Here is a 27,489-nt window from a genome sequence, read left to right on the forward strand (position 1 = left end):
AGAGAGAGAGAGAGACAGAAAGCGAGAAATCACCCCCTAGGGGAGATGGCCATGCCACAATCCCTTCTCCTCCATTCTCCTCTTGGGATCTTGGGCACGCACGCACGCGCACCCAGTGTGAGTTTAAGCCGCCGGGTCCGGGACTTGAACAGCGGTCGACTACATGGGAGTCCAGCGAGATAGCCATTATGTTAACTGCTGGTCCCATGGCCCTTTAATTCTTATTTTTGAGGTTGAAAACTCACATACACACACACACACACACACCTTTTTTTTTTTTTTTTAAATGAGAAAGAATGGGAGGGAAGGAGAAAGAGAGAGGTATTTTTGACAGGGCTTGCCATGTTTTCCATCTCCTAGTTAGCTAGGTCTGCACTCATGTGTAACCATGCCTAACCTGTTAAGAGAGAGTGGGACCGGAATTCACACCAGGCCTTCTGTGGAGCCTTAGCCTCTGCGTAGCAGTGCTCTCTTGCTTGTGTCACTGCAGCAGGACTAAACTTATTTTTCTTAAGGTTTTCATTTGCTTGCTTTTACCAAAATGTTTAAAAATTTTAATAATTTAATGTAAAAAATTTTTTAGAAAAGTGAAATAATTATAGGATTAATAGACTACTGAATTTGAGGAAGTTTGAAATATAGTATTAGATCCTTGAGTATGAAGAATTTGGTTAACATTGCTTTATTTTATCTTAGTGGCTTTTAACTAGACAACAAAATTTTGTCATTTGGAAAATTTTTTAAAAAATGTAATCTGTAAATATAGTCTGGATATAATGAGTGTATATGTGTTTTTAAAAGTATCTGGATTAATTTTTGTGGTATAAAGGTATTTGAATTCATTCATTAATGTTTCTCTTCAAAAATAAATAAATCAGATATTGACAAATATATGAAGTATGTTCCATTTTATATTATTTTTGGAAGTTATATACCTGTGTTTGTGTTTACATACTTATCTTATATATATTAGACCACTGAAAGTAATTGTTTCTAGTTCTACCAAATAATAAAAGTATTAAGTGCTATAGGAAAGTAATATAAATTTTACAGGTTTAGGCTTATGATGCCTAAATGAAATTTGATTTGAAACAGATTATGTTTTTACATTTGTTAAACTTTAATGAAGTTATGATATTCTCAGACTGCAGATGGATTTGCAAATGCAGCTTCAACTCATCACTTAGAAAATAGCAATTATGCACTCTACCTTATCATAACAAATATTTGGGAGATTACCAGGCTTGAAGTTTAATTAGCAGTCATATTTGTCATTTTTTTAGTCTTTCACATTTTCTGATTTCTAATGAAAAAGTAAATTTAGGCATTAATCTGAAGTCCACTAATACTTATTTCTCTCTAGCATATCAGAAGTTTGTAATTTCTTCCTGTTTTAAGAAAGTTTCTGTTCTTTTTTTTTCACAACTACTTATACCTAATTTTTCTACAGATTATATTTTTGACAAACTACATTTTTTTCATTGTCAGTTTGTACACTTATTAATTATTAATAAGTTTGTTACTTATTATTTCATAGGCATCTTACTATATTATTCATGTGGAATTACTTATTTTAACCCATGTATAGCAATTTATGGCATGGGTGATTTTTTCCTAGTATGTTTTAATCTTTAAAATATCAAATTTTAGGGGCCGGCAAGTGGCATGGTGGTTAAAGGCGCTGGACTCCCATATGGCCGACCACAGTTCAAATCTCGGACTTGGTGGTTTGCTTTCTCACTTCCTCTCTCTCTCTCTCTGTTTCTCTCAGATCAAACTGGAAAATAATAATGATAATAATAACAAAGTTAAATAAAATAATTCTTTAAAAAAAACTTTAAAATGAAGTCAAATTTTAAATCCCAAATGTAATCAGTTCTTTCCCACACTGTTATAACTCTACTTATCAAGCTATTGTAATTTTGGCTATGTCAAAATTATGCTTAGTCTTATTACTCTGTTAGTCCTATCTTACCTTTCTTTATACCTTATGTATCATTCAGCATATCTGGTGTACTAGAACATAGAGAGAAAAGAGAGGTTTGTAGTAGTCTTTTGTGGTTAAAAAGAACTCCAAGTTTGTCTAAAGCCTGAATACTAGCTTTTTACTTCTTTTCTCCCCAACTTTAGAAACCCCAGTTTTGCTTGATGATGCTTAACTTAGTCATCTGCTGAATTGTCATGGCTCTTTAACCTGTTCTTTTTGTATTGGGTTGTCAGAAAAGTAATGACATGTTTTTGCATAGAAAAACATAGGGAAAATATGCCATGACTTTCCTGGAAACTCAATATAATAATTGTTAGTAGTCTGAATTCTAAAATAGTTATCTTCTTTAACAAAATGTTATAATTTTTTAAAAAAAATTTTGTATGTTAAAGCTTTTTGTCATAGGGCATATGTGCTCACTGAGAGAGACAGAGAGGGATAGTAAAAGGGAAAGTGAGAAATCACCCTCGGGGGGGGGGGGCTGGTCACACTAAAATCTCTTCTACTCCATTCTTCTGGGATTTTGAGCATGCACGCACATGTGCCTGGTGTGAGTTTCAAGCTGCCAGGTCTGGGACTCTTACTATGTTCGGCCATGTGGGAATCCAACACCTTGACCACTGCACCACCTGCTGGTCCCTTTTATAAAATATTTTAAAAGTGACATTTTAATCAGACACTTTGGATTAAAAAGCACTAAATTGATCACTGTGATTAGATTTGATGATCTCCCCCCTACCCCCGACCCCCCGGGTTTGGCATGTTTCTTCCTCTTGTCAAAGCCCATCTATTGGGGGAAAGAAAAGACACACCAGGGAGTAATAAAGGGAAGTGAAGAAATATTGAGGTTAGGGTTAGTTTAATTTTGAGTAGTAGAGTACATTCCATTCTTTCTCATGCTGATATTTATGTCCAATCCTCAGAGGAAGTAGCCTCAGACAGTTAATAGCTATTCTGAAGGCAACTGAACTATTTGGTCTAGGATTTTAGTTATAGAAAAGCTTTGATTTGGAATCAGGAATACTACTTCCTATTTGATATAGCAAGTCACTTACTTTACTGAGCTTCAGTTACTTGATTTTTAAATGGAGATAACTAAATGCCCCATCTATTGCAAACTTCCTTTTGGTGTTTGAAGTGAAAATTTTCTTTTTTTTTAATGAGAGATTTTTACTATAGAGTGCATGCGCTCACTGGAGAGACAGAGACAGAGACAGACAGAAAATAAGAAATCACCCCCTAGGAGGGATGGCCATGCTGTAATGTTTTTCCCTTCATCCTGTTCTCAGGATTTGGGGCACACACAATACACACACACCTGTGTGTTTTAAGCCACTGAGGCTGGGACTCGAACCATGGTCAATTACGTGGGAGTCCAGTGATTGTAACAATCATGACATCTGCTGGTCCCCGAAATGAAATTTTTTTTTTCTTTTTTTTTTTGGAGAGGTTTTTGCTATAGGGAGTGTGCGCTTGCCAGAAAGAGAGAGACAGAGAGACAGAAAGCGAGAAATCACCCCCCAGGGGGGATGGCCACGCCACAGTCCCTTCTCCATTCTCTTGTTGGGATCTTGGGCACGCATGTACACGCCCCCTGCATGAGTTTTAAGCCACCGGGTCCGGGACTCGAACCGCAGTCAACTACATGGGAGTCCAGCGACATAGCCATTACGCTAACTGCTGGTCCCCTGAAATGAAATTTTTATGGAAGTCTTTCAAGTCTGTGGCCTAGTGCTTAAGGGAGCCAGATTCCACATGGTTACTGTGGTTTGAATCCTGTCCCTAGTGGCATTAAAAGCATTCTGGGGTATGTATGTATGTCCATGTGTGCCCAAAGTCTCGATAGAATGGAGAAAGAGAAAAGGGATTATGATATGCTCATTAGGGGGTACTTTTTCTTCTCTTTCTGGCCCTTTGGCAATGAAAAAAATTTTAAATCACTTCAAATTTAGCATTGTCCATATAGCACATATCAACGAAAAAACTAGTAGTTACCTTGTTATCCACAGAACTTATCCATCCTCTGTTTGAAACTTATTTGCATATTATGTGGAAAACATTAGGCTTGGAAACTCTTCTTAAAATCAGGGAGTAAGTAATGGCAAAACCAAAATTTAATTTTAAAATCTCTCCATTTTCAGTGTAGTAAATTATGCTACCCTTGGAGTACTGTACTCTTTCAGGTTATGCTGAGATAATTTAAGATGTAGAGAAGTTAATTGTTCAATTTACTTGCAAGAGAAAAAAATATCATTACAGAATGGGGAAGGTGTATTCTTATATTTTTGGAATGTGTTAAAATCTAGCAGAAATCTTTTAGCTGATAGTGTTCCTTTCTTTTTTCTCCTTAATTTTGCCCCTTAATTCCCAACTTGTTTTTTCTCTATAGTCCAGTCTTTTTCCTTTTCTTCCTTCCTTCCTTCCTTCCTTCCTTCCTTCCTTCCTTCCTTCCTTGCTTTCTTTCTTTCTTTCTTTCTTTTTTATTGCCAGAGAGCTCATTTACTGTCCAGAGAAAGACAGAGGGAGAGAGAGGAGAAAATAGTTTTTAGCTGATAGTGTTCCTTTCTTTTTTCTCCTTAATTTTGCCCCTTAATTCCCAACTTGTTTTTTCTCTATAGTCCAGTCTTTTTCCTTTTCTTCCTTCCTTCCTTCCTTCCTTCCTTCCTTCCTTCCTTGCTTTCTTTCTTTCTTTCTTTCTTTTTTATTGCCAGAGAGCTCATTTACTGTCCAGAGAAAGACAGAGGGAGAGAGAGGAGAAAATAGTCCCTACTGGGCCTAGTTACATCACAATCTCTTCTCCGTCTCTCCTTTAATGTTAATTAGAAAGGCGTTGATGCTTTCAAAAAGTTAAAAAATTAGCTTTTAATTTCCTGTAAAAAATCTTTTTTCTTTCTAACTCAGGTTAATTTGTCACCCGATTTTTTTTCTTTCCTAATAGGGCACATGCATTCTCTGAGAGAGATAGAATCAGAGAGGGAAAGTGAGAAAATACTATCCCGGGGATGGCCATGCCTCAGTCTTTTCTCTTCCATCCTCTTCTTGGGATTTTAGCACATACTCACACATGCCCAACATGATTTTCAAGTCACCAAGTCTGGATCTTGAACCATGGCTGGTCATGTGGGAGTCCAGAGCCATAAGCACCACTCCACCTGCTGTTCCTCCTAATTCTTAAAACATGAATTTTGTAAGCTATAATGCATCTTATACATACACATATAACTGTTTACATCCATGCATACAATACAATCTTTAGTGCAACAATTTTGTCCTTCACACTTTTCATTATTTGGTACTGGGTAGTTTATTATATGGCATGTTATTGCAGATTTATTTGTCTATAGAATAATTCCTAAACACTATCAGAAAATAGTTTATGATATGGATATGTTATAAATAGCAGCATAGTAATGTAGAAATCTATAGGCAAATAGTGTAATCTTATTTTGCATATTTTCAAACTCAAGTACAGTGAGCTTAAGTAATCAAGGCACAGTTTATTATATTATTTGTGGTAGAGCACCTGTGCATGTATGAGGGTGGGGAGCTGAGAAAGAGAAAAAAGAGGGAAAAGGAGGGAATGAAAGAAGTACCCTCCATAGGATTCCGTTGTGCCATAATCCTCTTCCTTCAGTCCTCCAGCCTACCAGGCACGGATCTGCGAACCTGGCATTTTTTTCAGACTGACGGGCTGGGGACTTAAACCACTCTCAGCATGTGGCTTCCAGCTATTGCAGTTCCATAGGTTTCTGGCAGTGCCACAGTGGCTGGGCCCAAAGATATCTTTCTATTATACACATCATTTTCCTGCTATTTTTCCAAATTACACTGAAATATTAGAATTCAGATCTATCTAGTTACCAATTTAGAAGGGTTTAGTTACTATGGTATGGTTATTCTTCTATAATAGTGTGCAATATGTACCCCAGAATAGCATTATACTGACTCTATGGCTCTTATATGTGTTGTGGATGGGGTGAGGGTTTAATAAACTATACATACATTATAATTAAATAGTAGGTATTTGAAGTCACTCAAAATCACTTAATATGTTATTGTTAAATAGAAAAATGCTATTTTAAAGGGAGTCATTTCAGCTTTGGTGAATTAGTGAAATGTTTACATTACTCTTATTTTTTAAATTTTTAAATATCTCAGAATTTAGTTATTTTTTACCCTTTCTTTTTTAAAATGCAGTGCCTTTACTTTCCCGAATTCTGCCTTCTGATGCATGTAAAATATACAAACAAGGTATCAATATCAGGTAAGGTGAATTGATATTTTTCTCAGTTAAAGAAAATTGAAAAGGAAGCTTTTCCTTCTGTAATCATAGATTATATTTGGATATAGTGTTTTATAACTTTAAAATGCTGTAATGGATTCATGATATCTTATCTAATTTAAGACAATTTTTTACAGATGAAGATCAAAGACATAAAATCTTGGCTAAAGCAAGCATACTGTTATTCGCCTACAGACTATTTAGAAAGCAAATAGACTGAAGATCGTGATAAAATACTAAGAAGATTTAAGATGGTCATTTCTCTGTTCCTGAATTTATTAAAGAATAAGAAACACCCAATTTCTTGCGTTTTTTCCATCTCTCCATACCCTTCCCTCCCCTATTTATTCATTCAGCCATTCGTTGATCTCTTCATTCTAGTGAACACACATTAAGGCTAATTTTAATTTTCTTCTGTTCTGTTCTTTTATAACTAAGATTGGTGCTTCAATCTAATAGAAAATAAATCTATTTTACCCACTTCAGAATTTACCTTTCATGATTCTTGAGTCTATAGCTTTCTTTCTTTCTTTCTTTCTTTCTTCTTTCTTTCTTTCTTTCTTTCTTTCTTCTTTCTTTCTTTCTTTCTTTCTTTCTTTTTAAGATAAATTTTTGGTATAGGGCATGTGCACTCACCAAAGGGTCAGAGAGAGACAGTTTTTGTTACAGGGCTTATATGCTTGCCAGAAAGAGAGAGAAACAGAAAAAGAGAGAAATCACCCCCTTAAAGGCGCATGGCCATGCCACAGTCTCTCCTCCTATATTCTCCTCTTGGGATTTTGGGCATGTACACACATGCATCTGGCATCATTTTTAAGTAACTGGTTCCAGGACTCGAGCCTTGAAGTCAGCCATTTGGGATACAGCATCTTAATCTCCATACCGTTGCTGGTACCTATTACCAGAATATTGATTTTAATATTTATGGATCTGGGCTGGCCCCTATTATCAGAATATTGATTTTAATATTTATGGATCTGGACTTAGAGATAACATGAAGGGTTATCTCATATACCTCTTCATTTGTAGATAAGGAAGCTCAGAGAAGTTATGTGATTATTTTTTATAAGAACATATTAAAAATTAGTGGCTGAAGAAGGACTTCTAGCTTTTTGTTAGTTGTTTCCTCCATTTTACAAAGCAGAAGTTTGTTTTAAGAGAGATTTTTGCTATAGGGCACATGAGCTTGACAGAGAGATAGATAGCAAGAAATCAACTCCCGGGGGATTGGCCATGTGATAGTTCCTTGTCCTCTTTCTCCTCTTGGGATTTTGGACATGCATGCACACACAAGTGTGTTTTATGCCACCGGGTCCAGGACTTGAACTGTGGTTGACTATGTGGGAGTCCCACGTTGTAACCATTATGCCATTTCCCGGTCCCAACAAAGCATAAGTTTTTCAAGTGTATAACAAAATTTATCACATAATATTTTATTTTTTTCTTTTAATTGTTAGAGGATGCATTCTCTTTCAAGAGACAGAGAAGGACAGAGACAGCCTCTCTGTCCACCCTCATAGAATGTGGTCACACCTCAATCCCTTCTCCTCCATTTCTCCATCTTATAAGTTTTTTCGGCACACATGCACATCTGTCCAGTATAGTTTTCAAGCCACTAGGGCCAGGATTCAAACTGTAGTTGGCCACATAGGATCCAGCTCCCTTAACCATGAGGCCATGGGACTAGCTCAATCATATTACATTTTAAATTTATGAGAAGGTAACCTTTAATTGGAAGTAAATCTTAGTATAATTATTGTTAAGCAATAGAATTTTATTAAGATAGATGTTTCTTTCAGGTGTTTCAAATTTTTTAAGTATTCATGCATGTTAAGTGTGGTCATTATTAAAAACTTGGAAAAAACAGAGACCTTCAGTTAGTATAATGGCTATGTCGCTGGACTCTCATGTAGTCAGCCGTGGTTTGAGTCCCGGACCCGGTGGCTTAAACTCATGCCAGGCACGTGTGCATGTGTGCCCAAAATCTCAGAGGAGAATGGAGTAGAAGGAATTGCGGCGTGGCCATCCCTCCTGGGGGGTGAATTCTCGCTTTCTGTCTCTCTGTCTCTGTCATTCTGGCGAGCGCACGCACCCTATAGCAAAACAAAAACAAAAACAAAACAAACAAACAAAAAAACACCTCTCCCCCCAAAAAAATACCTTGGGAAAAACAGAAAAATATAGAAAAAAATAAGTAGGAAAGAATTTGATAATGGTAAAGACCAGAGAGAGAGAGAGAAAGTGAGAAAGCAAGCTGCTAGATCCAGCCATGTGTGAGTCCAGCATCTAACCTCCACACCACCTGCTGGCCTCGATAATGGTCAGGATTTAATTCAGCAACATTTTGTTAGCAATTAATTATGGTTTCATCAATTAAAATGCTTTTAATGTGAGTGCTTTCCAAAGAGAGTAGATAATTCTGGAGAATAATCTTTCATATGTTACTATAAAAGTTAGTTTTTGGACCAGCAGATGGTGTATTGGTTAAGGGTGTGGGACTCCAACATAGCCGACTGGGGTTTGAGCCCCAGACCTGGTGACTCTGGTGACTCGCTTTCTCACTTTCCCTTTCTCTCTCTCTCTTTGTTTCTTTTTCTCTCTTTTTCCCTCTCTCACTCTGTCCCTCTCTGGTTAAATTTAAATAAATAAATAAATAAAGTTAAATAAAATAATTCTTTAAAAATAAAAAATGTTAGTTTTAGTTCTATTTGACACTTAGATTAGGACATAAAGAAAAAATGGTTTTATTTTAGGCCAGCAAGTGGTATGGTGGTTAAAGTGGTGGATTCCTACATGGCCAACTGTGGTTCAAGTCCCAGACCCGGCTGCTTGAAAATCATGCTCGGCATGTGTGCATGAGTGTCCAAAATCCTGAGAAGAGAATAGAGGAGAAGGGATTGCAGTGTGGCCATCCCCTTCCTGGGGGAGAGAGGAGATTTCTCACTTTCCTTCTCTCTGTTTCTCTCTGGCAAGGGCACACACCCTATGACAGAAATCGAGAAAAAAAATGTTATATTTATATATGACTTTTACAAATAAATGATATGATGCACATAACATATAGAAAAATAAAACCTAAAAATGGTTACAACAGAGACATAAGAGTAGGAGCTTGGGGGAATAATTGTGACAGAGGTGACAGGTTAAGGGGAAGCTACTGTAGTTTAGTAAGAACTTATACCTGGGACTTACTACAGCAGTAGCTGTGGGGAAGGAGAAATGTGATAGATTTTAACACTCTTGCTATCAAGATAGCAAAGCTTACTAGACTAATGAGAGACTAGTTTTTGAGATATATGGAATCCCGAAAGTGACTAGAATATTAAAGGAAAAAAGTCTGCTTTATTAAATAAAATCCTTTTATTTAAACGTCATTAGACAATTTTTTAATTTTTTTCCCTAGAGGGCACATGTGCTTGGTAGAGAGAAACAGAGAGAAGGAGAGGAGACAGCACCATCCATGGAGAATGGTCATGTTACAATCTCTTCTCCTCCATTTCTCCCTCCTTTCAGGATTTTGGGCACATATGCATACACACCTGGTGTGTTTCTCAAGCACCAGGTCCAGGGCAGTTGGTCATGTAGGATCTAGTTGTAACCACCAGGCCTTGAAGCTGGCCCTGTTAGGAGACAATTTTTTAGAAGCATTTTAAATGAAGCTGAATTTTAATATATGTTCAAAGAGAAATTTTTGAAGTGTAGTTTTATCTTATGACAGCCTTGTAACCATTTGAATATCTTGTCTGGTGTAAAAGAAACGAATATGTTAGTAAAAATAGGAAAATGTGAATAGCAATATTGTTGAGAGTACTAATAAACGTTCTCGCCAGTAATAGCAATAGGTTAAGAGGTAATCTATAACCTACTGTTTGAAATGATCATTGCAAACTGTCATTTTTCAGGTTTTTTCAGTCTCAAGAAAAGTGTTCATTTCTTTTTTAAGTGTTTGGTATTTTTACTTTAAGAATCTTTTCTATTAAAATTTTTGCATTTGTATAAAGAACTTTCTGTTCTTCATGGCTAATTACATAGCGAAAATATAAAAATGTGTAGGCTCTTAGGCTTAAAGCCAAAGACTAGGTAATGTGTTAAAATACCTTTATGATAAATTGTATCATTTATGAGGCATATATGGTATGACTTACAAGGCAATCTAGTATAAGGGATATTGCAGAAGATGTATTAGTCTTTTAGTTTCAGTTTGTAGAAACAGATAAAATAAAAATTGTTTATGTAACTGGGAAGTTTATATAACTGATTTTAGGTATAATTAGGTTAAAGATTGCAGTCTTTGTCTTTCTCAAATCTTTCTGTGTATTTCCTCCCTTACCTTTTCCATCCCCTCCCCAACAACCTACTTCCACATTAAATGGACAAGAAAGAACTGCAGGCAAAAAGACTCTATTCTGGCCCATTTTTCTCCTTCATTCTTTTTAAATGTACAAGGGGTGTGTGTGCATACACACATGCAAATGAGAGAGAGAGAGAGAGAGAATACCTACCCAATGCACTGTTCACATTGCAATCGTTTTTCCTCTGATTCTCCATGCCCTGGGTCTTTTTCTTTTCTTTTTTATAAAGAGAGATTTTTGTCTGTTTGTTTGTTCTAGCACACAGAGACAGAAAGTGAGAAATCACCCCCCATGGGGGATGGCCATGCTGCAGTCTTTTCTCCTTCATTCTCTTCTTGAGATCCTGGGCATGCACACACATACACCTTGCGTGGCTTTTAAGCTGCTGGGTCCAGGACACAAACTGCGGTCTACTTTGTGGGAGTCTAGCAACATAACCATTAGGCCATCTGCTGGTCCCGCCCTAGGTGTTTTTCAAGCTAACAGGGTGAGGACTCAAATCCTGGTTGTCCATGTGGGCTCCAGCTTTTTCTGCATAGTGCCTAACCACACCGCACATGAGACTGATCACTGTTTTTCCTTCTATGTGTGATACAGTTTTCAGGGAGCTGAAGCTTAGAGCCCAAATAGTCCACTTATATGGGGGGACTTCAAAAAGTTCTGGAAAAGTGGAATTAAAGTACAAGCATATTTTAGTATACATTTTATAAAATTCATGCATAGCTTTTTCAAAATACTAATTTCTCCATGGATATTTTCTTTAATTGTCAAAGGGCATGTGTGCTTCACAGAGAGAGGTAGAGGGGGAGAGGAAAAAGCATCTCACAGGGGTGCATGGTCATGCTGCAATGTTTTCTTCTCCTTTTCTGTATCCTCTCTGGATTTTGGGCATGCATGCACATGTATTCAATGTGTTTTTCAAGGTAATGGAGCCAGGTTTTGAATCATGGCCAGCTATGTAGAATGCAGCTGCCTTCACCACCATGCTATGGGGCTGATCCTTTTGTTTGAACAACTTTGCTTATTTAGTAGTACAGGCAGCAGGCCACTGGGAGTAGACCACGAGGTAGACTTCAGGTATAAACAGCAGGCAGGGTTCCCCCCTGTATGAGTTGGTGGGCTGCTTTTCTTAGGGATTCTTGAATTTTTTTCTGCGGATAGATGTCTATTATATGATTACTGTCATGTATAGGGTGATCATATGTGTATGTTTGCTCTGGATTACCTTTGTTGTCCTGATAAAATTATTTTGTATAACTCCCATTTGTTAAAATAATTACTTAATTTTATTTATTATTATTATTATTATTTTAATTTGACCAGAGGGAGAGAGAGAGGGAAACCTGACAGGGTAAGAGAGAGGGAGAGTGAGAAAGCAAGCTGCCAGGTCTGGGACCTGCGTCCCAGTAGGCCAGTGTGGGAGTCCAACACCTTAACTACCACACTACTTGATGGCCCCATTACTCCCATTTTTAAAAGTTAATAGTTTGGATGATAAATTATATGTAATCTTGGTTATTTTTGTTTGTTTGTTTTAGTTTTTTTTTAGAAAGGTTTTATTTTTTTGCTATAGGGCGCATGCGCTCGCCAGAAAGACAGAGAGAGACAGAGAGATAGAAAGCGAGAAATCACCCACCCGGGGGGGATGGCTACGCTGCAATCCCTTCTCCTCCATTCTCTTCTCGGAATCTTGGGCACGTACACACATATGCCTGGCGTGAGTTTAAGCCACCGGGTCCGGGACTCAAACTGCGGTCTCCTACTTGGGAGTTCAGCGACATAGCCATTACACTAACTGCTGGTCCCAGTTATCTTTTTGATGTAACTTGTAAGATATGTTCTATTTCTCAACTATATTTGAATAGGGAAACTAAGAACTCTGAATCAGTTTTACTTGTCTATGATGAGAACTGAAAAACCTGTAAAGTAATGAATTCTTAAAGTTGCACTAGAAATTTATTGGATCTCTCACAAAGACTTAAAAGAGAGTCTTTGGAGGTGATCAACATCTCTTGACATCTGGGCCAGTCAGATTCTTGCATTAAGGATTGTGTGTTTTGAGCATCAAGTCAGCTAGTGTGATTCTGGTCTGATGATGGTTTAGCTCTGTGTAAGATTGAAGCATGTTAGGATACTTGTAAACGTTTCCATTTTAATATCTTTCCTAATTTCAGCAGGTAGTAGTTTGTGGAGTGTTGTTTGAAACCAGCCAATGGAGCTAGTCTATGACAGGTCTGGGTTACCAAAGAGTGCAATAAACTCTTGAGTATGTAAATCCATGAGTATTTGGCACAGAATGATCCATAAGGTTTTCAGGCAGTGGAAGTGTCTGGAAAAAACAATGCTAATATGAGACTGGAAATTCAAATGGAAAGGCAGAATTTGGAGTAGGTTAAATGATTTATCAAGTTGAAAAAAAAGGAAAGGTTTGGTACTACATGGTTAAGCATAAGGTATTACAGCTTTATCTCAGAAAAAGGGCAGTTCTGAATCCAAGAATGTGGCCCAACTCCTGTTATACCCTTCTTAAATATTCTGCTGAGCTAACAACATGATCTTAAAGGGATCAAAGAATATTAGGTAGATCTGTTCTCCTTTTCTGTCCTTCTCTATTGAAATAAGTTTTATTGAGTAGCTACAGTAAGGGAAATAGTAGGAAACAAGGACAGTAAGGGAAATACTTAAACAGTGTGGAAATAATTTTTCTTGCTGGGTTAGTGAAGTATGTATTCAGCAAAGTGAAATATAGGTAAAGTGGAATATGTATTTAAGTTATTTTTGTTTCTAAATAAAATATTTTAAATTTAACTTTTACATATAAGTTTGACTTTCAGGTATAGTATTAGCATCTTGTTTAGAGTTGGGAGAAACACAGCTTGTTTAATTATTGATAAAGTTTTATCAAAATTTTATTTGTCAAGAGTTTTATCTACTCATTTTTCACAGGCTTGACACAACTCTCATAGACTTTACTGACATGAAGTGCCAACGAGGGGATTTAAGCTTCATTTTCAATGGGGATGCAGCACCCTCTGAATCTTTTGTAGTATTAGACAATGAACAAAAAGTATATCAGCGAATACACCATGAGGTGAGTATGTTGTCTTATCAATATTCCTCTAAGTGGTTTAAAAAAAAAGTCTATGTTTAGCGAAGCTTTAGTATAATTGCTTTAAAAGTATAGAGGGTAATTGAGATAAATTATTATGAAAGCTTTTTTCTTTTCATTATTATTAGCTTTTTAATTCTTTTTTAAAAATTTCTGTTATTTTCTGTTCATTCTGACCATTGAGTCTGTTTGTTCAGAATTCACTGGTTTCCTTCTAGATCAGTGAATTCATCTTTTCTTATTCTCATTTGAACTTCATTTTTTCTTATTCTCATTTGTAGTTTTCATTTTTGAACCTGTGCTGGCCCTTTCAACATTTATTATCTTACTACCTCAACTTTTAATGTTCCTGAACATCTTTATCACATAATATGAACACCTCTTTTGACTCTGCCTGTGCTCTTTTACCTTCCTAACTCTTTGGTTACCTTTCCTTTCTTTATCTTTTTCTCTCTTTTAGTACATTGTCTTCCTTCTGCCGTATCAAATCTTCATTTTGATATTGCCTTAAAACTACTACCGAAAAACCATATGTGCCATTACTATTGTCCTTTGTTGCTCTCTTGCTATAAACTAAAGCTTTTCCATTATCTATATGTCACTGATAGTGGTACAGATTATTTTAAGTCAACCTCTTTTTGCCACTTTGTATTTTGTCTTTTTCTATCATTTCACTTCTCTACGTTGTCATTCACTACATCCTGTGGCTTCTTCCTCACTGTCTCTTAGATGAGATCTTCATATTGCTGTATCTACTGAGAATACCTTAGTTACCTTGTACGTGTGCTATTGAAATAGAGTCCTAACTGGCAGTGAGCGGAGATTTAGAGAAAAAGAAAAGATGGAGCAAACTGGATGAATAAAGGAAGGAAGTAGGAGTAAGAATGGTTTGTTTAGGAAAGAGACCTACAGTGAAGGTTTCTCTTATTAAGCATGAGAAAGCCAGATAATAAATATCTGCTGTTGTTGGCAACAGAGGGTCATAGGTTCTTAAACAAGGTATCGAGTTGATTGAAAATAATTTCAGTAAATTTATTGTATGTGTTTCTTTCATTTTCCTTCCCTCCCTTCTTTCCTTAAACATTTATCATGGATTTTATTTATTTATTTATTTATTTATTTATTTATTTATTTTTTGCTATAGGGTGCATGCGCTCATTGGAAAGACAGACAGAGACAGAGAGACAGAAAGCGAGAAATCACCCCCCAGGGGAGATGGCCACGTCTCAATCCATTCTCCTCTCGGGATCTTGGGCACGCACGCACATGCGCCCTATGTGAGTTTAAGCCATCGGGTCCAGGACTTGAACTGTGATCGACTACATGGGAGTCCAGTGACAGCCATTATGCTAGCTGCTAGGCCCCATATCATGGATTTTCCTTCTAGATCAGTGAATTCATCTTTTCTTATTCTCATTTGAACTTCATTTTTTCTTATTCTCATTTGTAGTTTTCATTTTTGAACCTGTGCTGGCCCTTTCAACATTTATTATCTTACTACCTCAACTTTTAATGTTCCTGAACATCTTTATCACATAATATGAACACCTCTTTTGACTCTGCCTGTGCTCTTTTACCTTCCTAACTCTTTGGTTACCTTTCCTTTCTTTATCTTTTTCTCTCTTTTAGTACATTGTCTTCCTTCTGCCGTATCAAATCTTCATTTTGATATTGCCTTAAAACTACTACCGAAAAACCATATGTGCCATTACTATTGTCCTTTGTTGCTCTCTTGCTATAAACTAAAGCTTTTCCATTATCTATATGTCACTGATAGTGGTACAGATTATTTTAAGTCAACCTCTTTTTGCCACTTTGTATTTTGTCTTTTTCTATCATTTCACTTCTCTACGTTGTCATTCACTACATCCTGTGGCTTCTTCCTCACTGTCTCTTAGATGAGATCTTCATATTGCTGTATCTACTGAGAATACCTTAGTTACCTTGTACGTGTGCTATTGAAATAGAGTCCTAACTGGCAGTGAGCGGAGATTTAGAGAAAAAGAAAAGATGGAGCAAACTGGATGAATAAAGGAAGGAAGTAGGAGTAAGAATGGTTTGTTTAGGAAAGAGACCTACAGTGAAGGTTTCTCTTATTAAGCATGAGAAAGCCAGATAATAAATATCTGCTGTTGTTGGCAACAGAGGGTCATAGGTTCTTAAACAAGGTATCGAGTTGATTGAAAATAATTTCAGTAAATTTATTGTATGTGTTTCTTTCATTTTCCTTCCCTCCCTTCTTTCCTTAAACATTTATCATGGATTTTATTTATTTATTTATTTATTTATTTATTTATTTATTTTTTGCTATAGGGTGCATGCGCTCATTGGAAAGACAGACAGAGACAGAGAGACAGAAAGCGAGAAATCACCCCCCAGGGGAGATGGCCACGTCTCAATCCATTCTCCTCTCGGGATCTTGGGCACGCACGCACATGCGCCCTATGTGAGTTTAAGCCATCGGGTCCAGGACTTGAACTGTGATCGACTACATGGGAGTCCAGTGACAGCCATTATGCTAGCTGCTAGGTCCCATATCATGGATTTTTAAATGGTAGACACTGCTAGTGCTTTCAGTAGTGAATTGTATTAATAGTGTATATCATTCACTCTCATATAGTAAGCATTAATTGCTAGCATATTTGGACTAAAAGTGCTTTCCAGCTCTCCTCATTAAATCACCAAAATAACCTGTCAAATTTGGTTAGTATCTACCTATTACAAATGAAAGAAGTAGAGACTTATAGATGTTAAGTGACATCTCTGAGATCACACAGATCACACAACTAATATGCAAGACGAATTGGAAAAGAGAAATTGGAGACAAATGATTTCAGAAGTTTTTAGTTATATAGTTGAGAGATGAGGATGTTGCGTGACCCTCATCAAAGGTGATAAGGACACTAAGGTAGCGGAGTGAATAAGAAAGAAAATGACGTACATTTCCACAAATAACGTTACTAGATTTGTTAATAGTTTAAATGTAGTGAATTAAGAAAAGAAAAAAATATAGGGTGAGTATAGTGATGCTGTACTCAAGAGTGGATGTTTGGCACCACTGATAGAACTGGGCCATTTGGAACAGGAAACAATTTGGAGTTTTAAATGATATTCATTTTGAGTCTGTTTTGCTTAAATCAGCATACATATCTCAACCTTATCTTTATTAGACTTCTCCAACTTTATTTGCTAATATTTGGTAATATTATTTGGTAACTCAGTTCATGAAATCTTTATTTTATTTATTTTTTTTAAGAGGTTTTTGCTATAGGGTGTGTGCGCTCACCAGACAGACAGAGAGAGACATAGAGACAGAAAGTGAGAAATCACCCCCCAGGGGGGATGGTCATGCTGCAATCCCTTCTCCATTCTTCTCTCGGGATCTAGGGCATGCACGCACACGTGCCCGGCATGAATTTTAAGCCACCAGGTCCGGGACGCGAACCGTGGTCGACTACGTGGAAGTCCAGTGACATAGCCATTACGCTAACTGCTGGTTCCCCCTCTTTATTATTATTATTATTTTTTTATTTGACCGTGTCCAGTTCTTTTCCTGCCTCTCCTTTTCATTGCTTGTCTTTTTTTTTTTTAATTTTATTTTTACTTCCTATGTATCAATGTGTCCCTTATGTAGATCTCATTTATGTAGACTGCCATGATCTTTTCAGTTCCCACAGCTTTACCTACCTCCTACAGGTTGATGTTTCACAAATACATTTTTGTATCCCAGATAGTACTTCTGAGGAGGGGCCTATCTGTTTATATACTTAATGATATCACAAGTATTATTCAGGTATCTTAAAATTAACTTTGCTTAAAACTAAACTCGTTATTTTCCCTACCAACCTACCCTTTCTCCTGTTTTTCCTTTGTTGGTGAATGATATCCTCTATTCTGTCAGGAATGAGTCAGTAACTTATTTTTGACTTTTTTTGTAATTAGAGAAAATTTAGAAAGTTGTATTCAGAATTACTTTGGGCTACCAGGGGTACATTTTCATCTATTATAGCTTTAGCAGTAATGTCAAGATTTTGCATCCCTCACTGGTAAGGGTGGAGGAAACAGTGCTGCGCTAGTTCCAAGCTATTGCTATAGTTTTCTGTAGAGTCAAAGATTCAAAAAGGAACTATATATGTAGGTAAAAGTTATATGGTCAAAATAGAAAATGGGGCTTTTGAGAATCTATAAATAAGGACAGATGGAGAATAGAGCCTTTAGCCATTGTAAAACAAACAAAACCAAACCCTGTGAATAGTTCTTATTCCCCAGATCTCTCTCTAGTTTCTGCTTTTTTAAAAATTTTTTTAAGAGGGTCCTAAATATTAGACTGTCTCAGCCCAGCAGGGAATAGGCCATATCTTACACTGGCTCCCTTACTCCTCTGTACCTGACCACTTAGTCTTCTCTCCCTGAAGCAAGAACTAAGCCTTTTTTTTTCTCACTTAAAAACAATTATTGCTCCATTATTATGTGTCAGCACTGGGAATATATAGAGGATAAAATCTGATGTAAGGCTACTTAGAAATGAGTAGTTTAGGGGAAAAAAGTGGGTTGATATTACGGATTCCTCTCCATTCTACAAGAAGTATAGAAAAGATCTCTGCTTTCATCCTTTGGTTCCCTCCTTTCTTCCTTCCTTTCCCTCCTTCCTCTTTAAACTTATTGGAAAAGGCTCAAATGACAGTAGTGGGTCTTGGCATTAAAAGAACTTAAATAAGATTCATCTGTATATAAAGAAAAGAAAAACTTGATAGGTGTTTTGTCTCAAGTTTGTCAATTTAATTCTTAAAGCAATTTTAAACTTGCTCTACAGATTATATACTTCTGTAATGGGTGTTCTAGTAGTGTTTCATTGCATATTTTTAAGAGTACTGTATTTCTTGTGTCCTGGTTTAATGGATTCATAATTAGTCATAACTAAAACTTATTAGAGAAGATATTGTATGTATGAAATTTCCTCATCTATTTTTAGAATATACAGCATGTCATATTATTTATCAGTTGTCCTTTTTTTGTCTTTTAAAAACTGTAACATTAGAATTACTGATATTTTCATATGTAGCACTAATAGCCTTTGCAAAACTAGATTCTTATATTTAATTTTTGCCTTTCTCCCAGGAATCAGAGATGGAAACAGAAGAAGAGGTTGACATTTTAATGAGCAGCGATATTTACTCTGCAACTCTGTCTACCAAATCAATTTCTTTCACACGTGCCCAAACAGGATGGCTTTTTCGGGAAGATAAAACAGTATGTGCAAATATAGATTTTTAAACTTTAAAATTGTTTGGTATTTAATATCATCAAAATAATGTGATGGAAATGCAGGAGGATGTAGGCTACTGAATTATCTTCAAGTAGCTTACTTCTTTTCTCTGAATGTAAGTAGGAAATCATAGTGGTTAGAGAGTTGGGATGTGTCCCTGGAGAAGCTAAGAGATGAAGTTGGCTCCTTTGAATACTAAGTAGGGAAGGATTCTTGCTAGCAGCCTTCTTATACAAGGAATAGAGCTTTCACACGCTTTGTTACATTTCTAATGCTTTATTCCATAAGAAGGGCACATGAGGGATACACATGAATTTATTTCCCTGGATCTTGTTTTCTCCCAATTTTTAGACTTCTGAATCATTCACTTATTCAGGATCTGTTTCTCAGTAGTCTATATATATGTCTAAATGAAATAAGTTTACATTTCTCTAACACTGTCATTAAATCCATCTCAGTGGAAGTTTTCCTATTAGTGAATTGTAAATTCTTCTCATAATTCTCATTTTATCTGCCAGTAAGAGGTTATATATATTTTAAAAATTTTGAATAATACATATGAAGAAGCATTTTTATAAAATTTTAAATTAAAGAATAAGTAACCATATCAGGTAATGGCCAAGATTAATTGCTTTTAAAAATTATATTTATGTTTTATTATACACAGTAGAAATGAATATATTCTTATTGCAGAAACAACAAAACAACCTGTATTAATTAGGACTCTCTGAAAAACAAATCTAATAGGCTGTAGAAAGTTGGGGTCATAGGGAGAGAGAGGAAAGGGGGGAAGGAAGGAGAGGACAAGAGGAGAGAAAGAGGTAGAGGGTGGAAAGAGAAATTGATTTATTCTAAGGAATTGGCTCATGTGATTGTAGGAGCTGACGAGTCTGAATTCTATGGAGCAGGTTGAAATTCATGGAAGAGTTAATGTGGTCTTGAGCCAGGCAGGGGCTGACCCTGTCACGTAGTGGCTAATGGGAGTTGTCTTACATGGCTGATTGTGGTTTAAGTCACACCATAAGAAGGGCACATGAGGGATACACATGAATTTATTTCCCTGGATCTTGTTTTCTCCCAATTTTTAGACTTCTGAATCATTCACTTATTCAGGATCTGTTTCTCAGTAGTCTATATATATGTCTAAATGAAATAAGTTTACATTTCTCTAACACTGTCATTAAATCCATCTCAGTGGAAGTTTTCCTATTAGTGAATTGTAAATTCTTCTCATAATTCTCATTTTATCTGCCAGTAAGAGGTTATATATATTTTAAAAATTTTGAATAATACATATGAAGAAGCATTTTTATAAAATTTTAAATTAAAGAATAAGTAACCATATCAGGTAATGGCCAAGATTAATTGCTTTTAAAAATTATATTTATGTTTTATTATACACAGTAGAAATGAATATATTCTTATTGCAGAAACAACAAAACAACCTGTATTAATTAGGACTCTCTGAAAAACAAATCTAATAGGCTGTAGAAAGTTGGGGTCATAGGGAGAGAGAGGAAAGGGGGGAAGGAAGGAGAGGACAAGAGGAGAGAAAGAGGTAGAGGGTGGAAAGAGAAATTGATTTATTCTAAGGAATTGGCTCATGTGATTGTAGGAGCTGACGAGTCTGAATTCTATGGAGCAGGTTGAAATTCATGGAAGAGTTAATGTGGTCTTGAGCCAGGCAGGGGCTGACCCTGTCACGTAGTGGCTAATGGGAGTTGTCTTACATGGCTGATTGTGGTTTAAGTCACAGCCCCGGCAGCTTGAAAGACATGCCAGGAACATGAATGTGCATGCCCCAAATCCTAGTAGATGGGAGAAGTAGGGATTCCAGCATGACCATGGTCTTTTGAGGGGTGCTTTCTCCGTCCTTTTCCCTGTCTGTCTCTCTGTAGTGAGTACACGAGCTCTCTGACAATTTAAAAAAAAGAAAGAAATTTTCAGACTAGAAACTCAGGAAGGGTTTTTGTGTTGTAATTTTGAGACAGAATTGCTTTCTCTGTCTTCTGGAAACATCAGTCTTTGCTCTTAAGTCCTTTGACTGATTGAATGAGACCTACCCACATTTTGTATGCCAGTTTGCTTTACTCAAAGTCTACTAATTGTTAATTACATCTTTTTTTGTTGTTTTGTTTTCTGCTTTCTTATTTTTTATTTTTTGCTTAAGGTGCCTTTGCTCACCAGGGAGAGAGAGAGAGAAACTGAGAAATAATTTCCCAGGAGATATGGAAATCCCACAATGTCTTCTCCATTCTCCTCTTTGGATTTTTGGGCATGCTTGCCACATGTGCCCAGTCTGTTTTTAAGCCGTTGGGTCAGGGACTTGAGCCACACAGTTGACCATGTGAGATCCAGCCGCCTTAACTACCATGCCACTGTCTGGCCCTAATCACATCTTTTTTTTTTTTTTTAAGGAATTATTTTATTTAACTTTATTTATTTATTTATTCATTTGTTTATTTTAACTTGACCAGAGAGGAACAGAGAGAGAGAGAGAGAGAAAGCAAGCCGCCAGGTCCAGGACTCAAACCACGGTCGGCCATGTGGGAATCCAGTGCCTTTAACCACCACTCCAGACCTGCTGGCCCTCGCCCCTAATCACATCTTTAAAATGCCTTCCCAGCAGTATCTAGACTGGTGTTTGACCAAATACCTGGGCACCATAGCCTAGTCAAGTTGACATAAAATCAGCTATTACATAACTTTGCTTATAAAGTTAAGAAGTCTACTTTTGGGGCTGGCAGGTGGCGTGGTGATTGATGGCGCTGGACTCCCACATGGCCAACCATGGTTTAAGTCCTGGACCTGGCAGCTTGCTTTCTTACTTTCTCTCTCTCTCTCTCTGGTCAAAATTTAAATAAATAAATAAATAAATAGACAAATAAAGTTAAGTAAAATAATTCTTTTTTTAAAAAAAAGATGTCCACTTTGACCACCACTCACAATCAAGAGACCCTTGTAGAAGGCTATCTCTTTGTGTACTCTCTAGACCTTTTTTATACTTTCTGTAAATAAATATATATCCATAGCCTTTTATTGTTGATTGTTTTCATGTCATATTATATCTGTTGTTTTGCATCTTCTTTTACTCTGTAGTATGTCTTAGAAACCTTTTCTTATCAGTGCATACAGTGATACTTCCATTCTTTTTAGCAACTGCATAGTATTTCATACTATGAATATACTTTAACTTATTTACCTATTTTTGTACATTTAGATAAATAGATACATACGTATGTCCAGCTTTCTGCCAAAATAAATAATTTCATGTCTCTCATTTTTACATGCCTTTGCATTGTTTATTATTGATAGCAAGAAGTCGAATGGCTGGATTATGGACATTATACATTTAAAGTATTTATTGATAGGATAGTTTACATTAATGCCTTTTCATTTTAAGATTTCAAAAACCAACAATTACTCCTTGAATATTTCCCAGCCACAAATAAATTCTGAATGTGAGCTCTAGGCTCTCCGATTTTCTTCTTTAAGCCTATTTAATGCAACAAATGGCTTTATAGGATTCCCAGTTGTGAGATCCTACATTGCAAACCATTTGTTGACTTTGAAGTCTTATTTATTTTGTACTCTGTTCTTCTGGACAGCATTAGATGGAACACTTCAAGAGAAGATAAAAATTGAAACTGCTATTCATCTAGTGCTACTGCTAAGCAGTTCAAAGCTCATGAACAGCATCTAGGTGATCTTCTTAAATCTTTGACAGGTAAGGAGGGAGTCAGTAATGCTTATAGTTCCCATTTTGTAGGTAGAAACAGGGTGCAGAATGCTTTGCTTTCCCTTGACTGGAAAGAGGGCCTCCCAAAGTAAGGTGCTCCTACAAATAACTATAAACAAGTAGTTTTGGAATGCCAGGAAATAGCAGGGAGGTGGAGACCAAATGATCTGCATGCAGGTAGAAATGGGAAGTTTATTTTCAGTAAGTTATGATTTTTCCCCCTTTATTGAAGTAAAGTATTTCAAAGAATTGGGAAGACTTCAGTGAAAGAAAACAACTCTTTGTTGATGCCCTCTATACCACTTGACTTTTTCCATCCCTAATTTGTAATTTAGACACTTAATTGTATTGATGAGCAAGGCTACCCTGTTGTTTTCATCTTCCTTGTTAAAGCAGCAAACCAAGTTTGTTCTGATTGGAGAACAGAGAATTTGAACAGGTCATTGATTCTAGTTGTACTAGAGATTCCTATGGGACTTGACCATTTTATTTGTTTTTCCACTTTTTTTCTATCTATAAAATGGGAACGGTGTTATCCCTGACCCCTCCTTGTTACTCATGATATTTGACTGTCAGCTTAATAAAGTTTTCAGATAGTTTTATGCTACTTGAGAAATGGATTATAAATGAATATTTTGTATTGTTTTTCTTTAGATTTAACTCACTTGCAGATTAATTGTTCAATATCTTTATGTAATTTTTTTTACAAATTTTAAATGAGTAATTTTTTGTATTTTTATAGTATTAGAATGTATAAGATAATTCAATAATTTCAAGTATTAAAGAAATATTCATGTTTATCTACATGTTACATGTTTATAGAAAAAAATAGTACTTTGATGCTTGTATTTTTAAGTCAAACTTAACTACTATTATTTTGAAATATTTTATTTTGTTTTAGGAAAGAGTAGGAAATTTTTTGGCAGACTTTTATCTGGTGAATGGACTTGTTTTAGAATCAAGAAAAAGAAGAGAACATCTTAGTGAAGAGGATATTCTTCGAAATAAGGCCATCATGGAGAGTTTGAGTAAAGGAGGAAATATAATGGAACAGAATTTTGAGGTATAATTTCTACTTCTACTTTTTCTAAGGAGTAAGGAGATAGACTTCATACCTGGCATTCAATAAGGTTATATAAATATACTCACAGATTTTGTTTATTATGTTTTACCTTCTGTTTTTCTCTGTTTCTTCTTTTATTGTATGTCATTATTATGAAGAAAAAGAAAAATGGTCCTTTGACATTTTTTGTGTATCTGTGCTTGATCTGCAAGTCTTCATTAGTAAATAGACTAAAACCATTTCGTATGCATCAAATCCCATGTTAGGTTTTTGTTTTTTTTTTTAAGAGAGTTTTTTTTGTTGTTGTTGTCAGAAGGTGCTTGCTTGAGAGACAGAGAGAAAGAAAGAAATACCCCCCTGGAGGGATGGCCACATTGCAATCCCTTCTTTCCATTCTCCTCAGGATTTTGGGCAGGCATGCACATGTGCCCACTGTGAATTTCAAGCAGCTGTGTCTGGTACTTGAACCGTGGTTGTCCATGTGGGAGTCTCGTGCCTTAACCACCATGCCATCTTCTGGCCTCCCCACTGTTATTTTTATTTTTATTTATTTATTTTTAAGAGGTTTTGCTATAGGGTGTATGCACTCATCAGAAAGACAGAGACAGAGAGACAGAAAGTGAGAAATCACTCCCCTTGGGGGGATGGCCATGCTGCAATCCTTTCTCCTCTGTTCTCTCGAGATCTTGGGCACACACACACATGCTCCTGGCGTGAGTTTAAGCCACCAGGTCCAGGACTCGAACCACGGTCGACTACATGGGAGTCCTGTGATGTAGCCATTAGGCCATCTGCTGGTTCCCCACTGTTAGTTTTTTAATCCATGTCTGCATATTTTCTTTCTGCTTCACCATGTAAAATCTGCTCTGCTTTGAAAACTCAGCTGAAGATCTACCTACTTTGTAAAGTCATCTTTAGCTTGTACATCCCCTTTAATTTTTTATTTAGGATATGTTTATTGAAAGCATACTATATGCAGAGAGTTCTGTGACAGTAAGGAAAAGAGAAACATTTTGGGGTAACATATTCTAGTGTCTTTCACTACGTTGGCGTTTTTATTTTTTCCTTATCTAGTTCTTTCTGTTTTTCTTCTTTTTCTTATTGGCTTTTATCTTATTCACTTAAGTTTTTAAAGGTTTTTTGCCATGGTGCACATGTGCTCACCAGAGAGAGAGAGAGACAGTTAGAGGGAAAGTGAAAATTCACCCCCCTGGGGAGTTGGCCACGCTACAGTTCCTTCTCCTTCATTCTCCTGGTGGGATTTTGGGCACTCATGCACATGTGCTGGTGTGATTTGCTAGCCACCTGGTTCAGGATTTGAAATGTGGATGGCTATGTGGAAGTCCAGTGCCTTAACCACTACACCAAGGTTGACACCCTAATTGGTTTTTAAGACTCACTCATTCACATTCTTTTTTTTTTTTACTTATGTTTCATCTGGTTAGAGGATTAATTTGCTTTCTGTAATTGCCCTCTAGGAAATTACCAACTATGATAATTACTGAACTCTTTATTCTGTGCCAGGTGAACTACCCCTTTTACATGTTATCTCTTTTAATTTATTTTTTTTAAAAGAGGTTTTTGCCTTATGGTGCATGTGGTGTGCTTGTTGGAGAAAGAAATCACCCCTCAGCTGGAGATGCTGTGCCACAATCCCTTCTCCTCCTGGGATTTTGGGCATGCACACATGCCTGTTACTATTTTCAAGCCACTGGGTACAGGAATTGAACCATATTCTATATTACTCTATTTTCTGCAATCTCATTTGGTCTTTAATTTTGTACTGTATTATATTTCTGACCAACTGTTCTTGTCTGTTTATTTTTTTTCTTTCAAACTGATTTGTAAGTGCCTTGAAGTCACAATGACTTATTTTTTTTAAAGCTATTTATTTATTTAAATTTATTTGTTATTATTAGTTTAAAATTTGACCAGAGAGAGAGAAAGGAAAAGTGTGAAAGTAAGCCACCAGGTCTGGGACCAGAACTGTGATCAGACATGTGGGAATCCAGCATCCTAACCACCACGCCACCTGCCAGCCCCCAGAGTAACTTCTTATAGTTCTCTGTAGCTCCAATGTTCATCCTCTAGCGTAATGCCAGGAACATTTTATATGACTGAAACATTGAATGAATAGATATTATGTTGATTTTTATCTTCTTATTGAGATTTAGAAGAAATTGATAATAAATGTTAGTAGAGCTTAAGTTGCCATAAAACTATATTAGAAGGAACCTCTTTAAGTATTACATTAAAGAGATAAGTATATTGGCAGCTTAAATAGTTTGCTGTCTATATTTTTTATTTTTAATTTTTAAATCTTTTTTTCTCCATCTTTCCCCACCCCTTTATATTTTTTGGCAGCCTGTTCGAAGACAGTCTCTTACCCCTCCTCCTCAGAACACTATTACATGGGAAGAATATATATCTGCTGAAAACGGAAAGTAGGTGATATTTTTGGTTTATGTATTCTTTTATTTTTAGAAAGAATAATTTGTAGAAACAATATGTGAATTTTTTAGATGTAGTAATTATTTTAGGGAGTTTTTACTTTATTTTTACCTGAAACTGTTCTTTTACCTTTTAAAAGTAGGGATTAAGCATGATAAAGAAGTATTCCAAATTATATACATTCTGAATAAGATTGTAGAGCCTTTTTCTGCCTTTCTCCTGCCAATTGACATACTCCAAAAAAAGCTATGGGTATTTATTCCATGGAAATATAATGCAGAAAAATAATGCAGTTGCTTATTTGAGATTATTCGTCATATGATGAACTTTTGTATTTATCCTGATTCTTTTGTATTGTACATAAGGCCAATCATTACTTGCCTTGTTTGCATTTCCAAGCTGATCTCTTCTAATTTTTCTTTTGTTTCAGCTTATGCTGGACTACTTTCCATCATCCTTCTGTAGGACCTTTGCCTAATTACATCACTAACGTTCAGTGTACCTAGCACATACTGGTGTTCACTGCATATTCATTGACTAAAAGAATGATGAATAAATAAAGGATGAATTTTGAGTGAATAAATAAATGAAAAATTTATTCTGGACAGCTGCTATGTCCTTTTGGTTGAGAGGGAAATACTATGCTTAGAAAGAAGTTATTACCATTGGAAAGGTTTATTATATTTCTAACTTCTCTCAAATGTTTCCATCTTAATATTTTGTAATGTTAAACAAATTTTATGGGAGGCTATTGTTTTAGACTAGCCTTCTGACTCTGGACCAGACCAAACCAAACCAAATGTGCTAAGTGTCACATAATCAGACTGAACTTTGAGATGGGCTAGTTTAAAAACAAACAAACAAACAAACAAAAAAAAACAAAAAAGAAATTCTAATCAACCTGCATCAGCACAGTAAGGAAGTTCCCTTGTATTTTGAAAGGAAAGCAGTTTTTAAACAACCAGTCCACTTCCTTTCTGTCCCTGTTCTTTGTTCAGTTCTTTTCTGTCTATAAGGCCGACTTGCGCTGTTCATCTCATTGGCACACTCCTTCCATTTTATAGAGTGATGCTGTTACCTTATCCTCTAGCCCATCAGATCCTTACCCTAGAGTCACAGTTAAAAGCCAATTAGATCTTTTTACTACATTTATTATATTTTAATCTTTTGGCAATAATAGTTATATAGAATTGTAATCTTTTTATAATACCTATTGATCAGTGCTGACACTGGTAGGGAA

General features: G+C 36.1%; 1 protein-coding gene across 4 annotated transcripts in view; it reads left to right on the top strand.

Moving 5' to 3' along the window:
* Positions 1–27,489, top strand: part of ANKRD13C (ankyrin repeat domain 13C) — a 96,689-nt gene that overhangs the window by 55,591 nt on the left and 13,609 nt on the right. For all 4 annotated transcript variants that reach the window (XM_027767734.1, XM_027767731.1, XM_006167135.3 and 1 more), the window contains exons 6-10: positions 6,185–6,251; positions 13,568–13,712; positions 18,849–18,980; positions 23,637–23,798; positions 26,163–26,242. In XM_027767734.1, the coding sequence (XP_027623535.1) occupies positions 6,185–6,251; positions 13,568–13,712; positions 18,849–18,980; positions 23,637–23,798; positions 26,163–26,242 (586 nt within the window). The remainder of the gene's footprint in view (positions 1–6,184; positions 6,252–13,567; positions 13,713–18,848; positions 18,981–23,636; positions 23,799–26,162; positions 26,243–27,489) is intronic.

The sequence above is a fragment of the Tupaia chinensis genome, unplaced genomic scaffold (genome assembly GCF_000334495.1).
Source record: "Tupaia chinensis unplaced genomic scaffold, TupChi_1.0 Scaffold144529_1, whole genome shotgun sequence".
Taxonomy (NCBI): domain Eukaryota; kingdom Metazoa; phylum Chordata; class Mammalia; order Scandentia; family Tupaiidae; genus Tupaia; species Tupaia belangeri.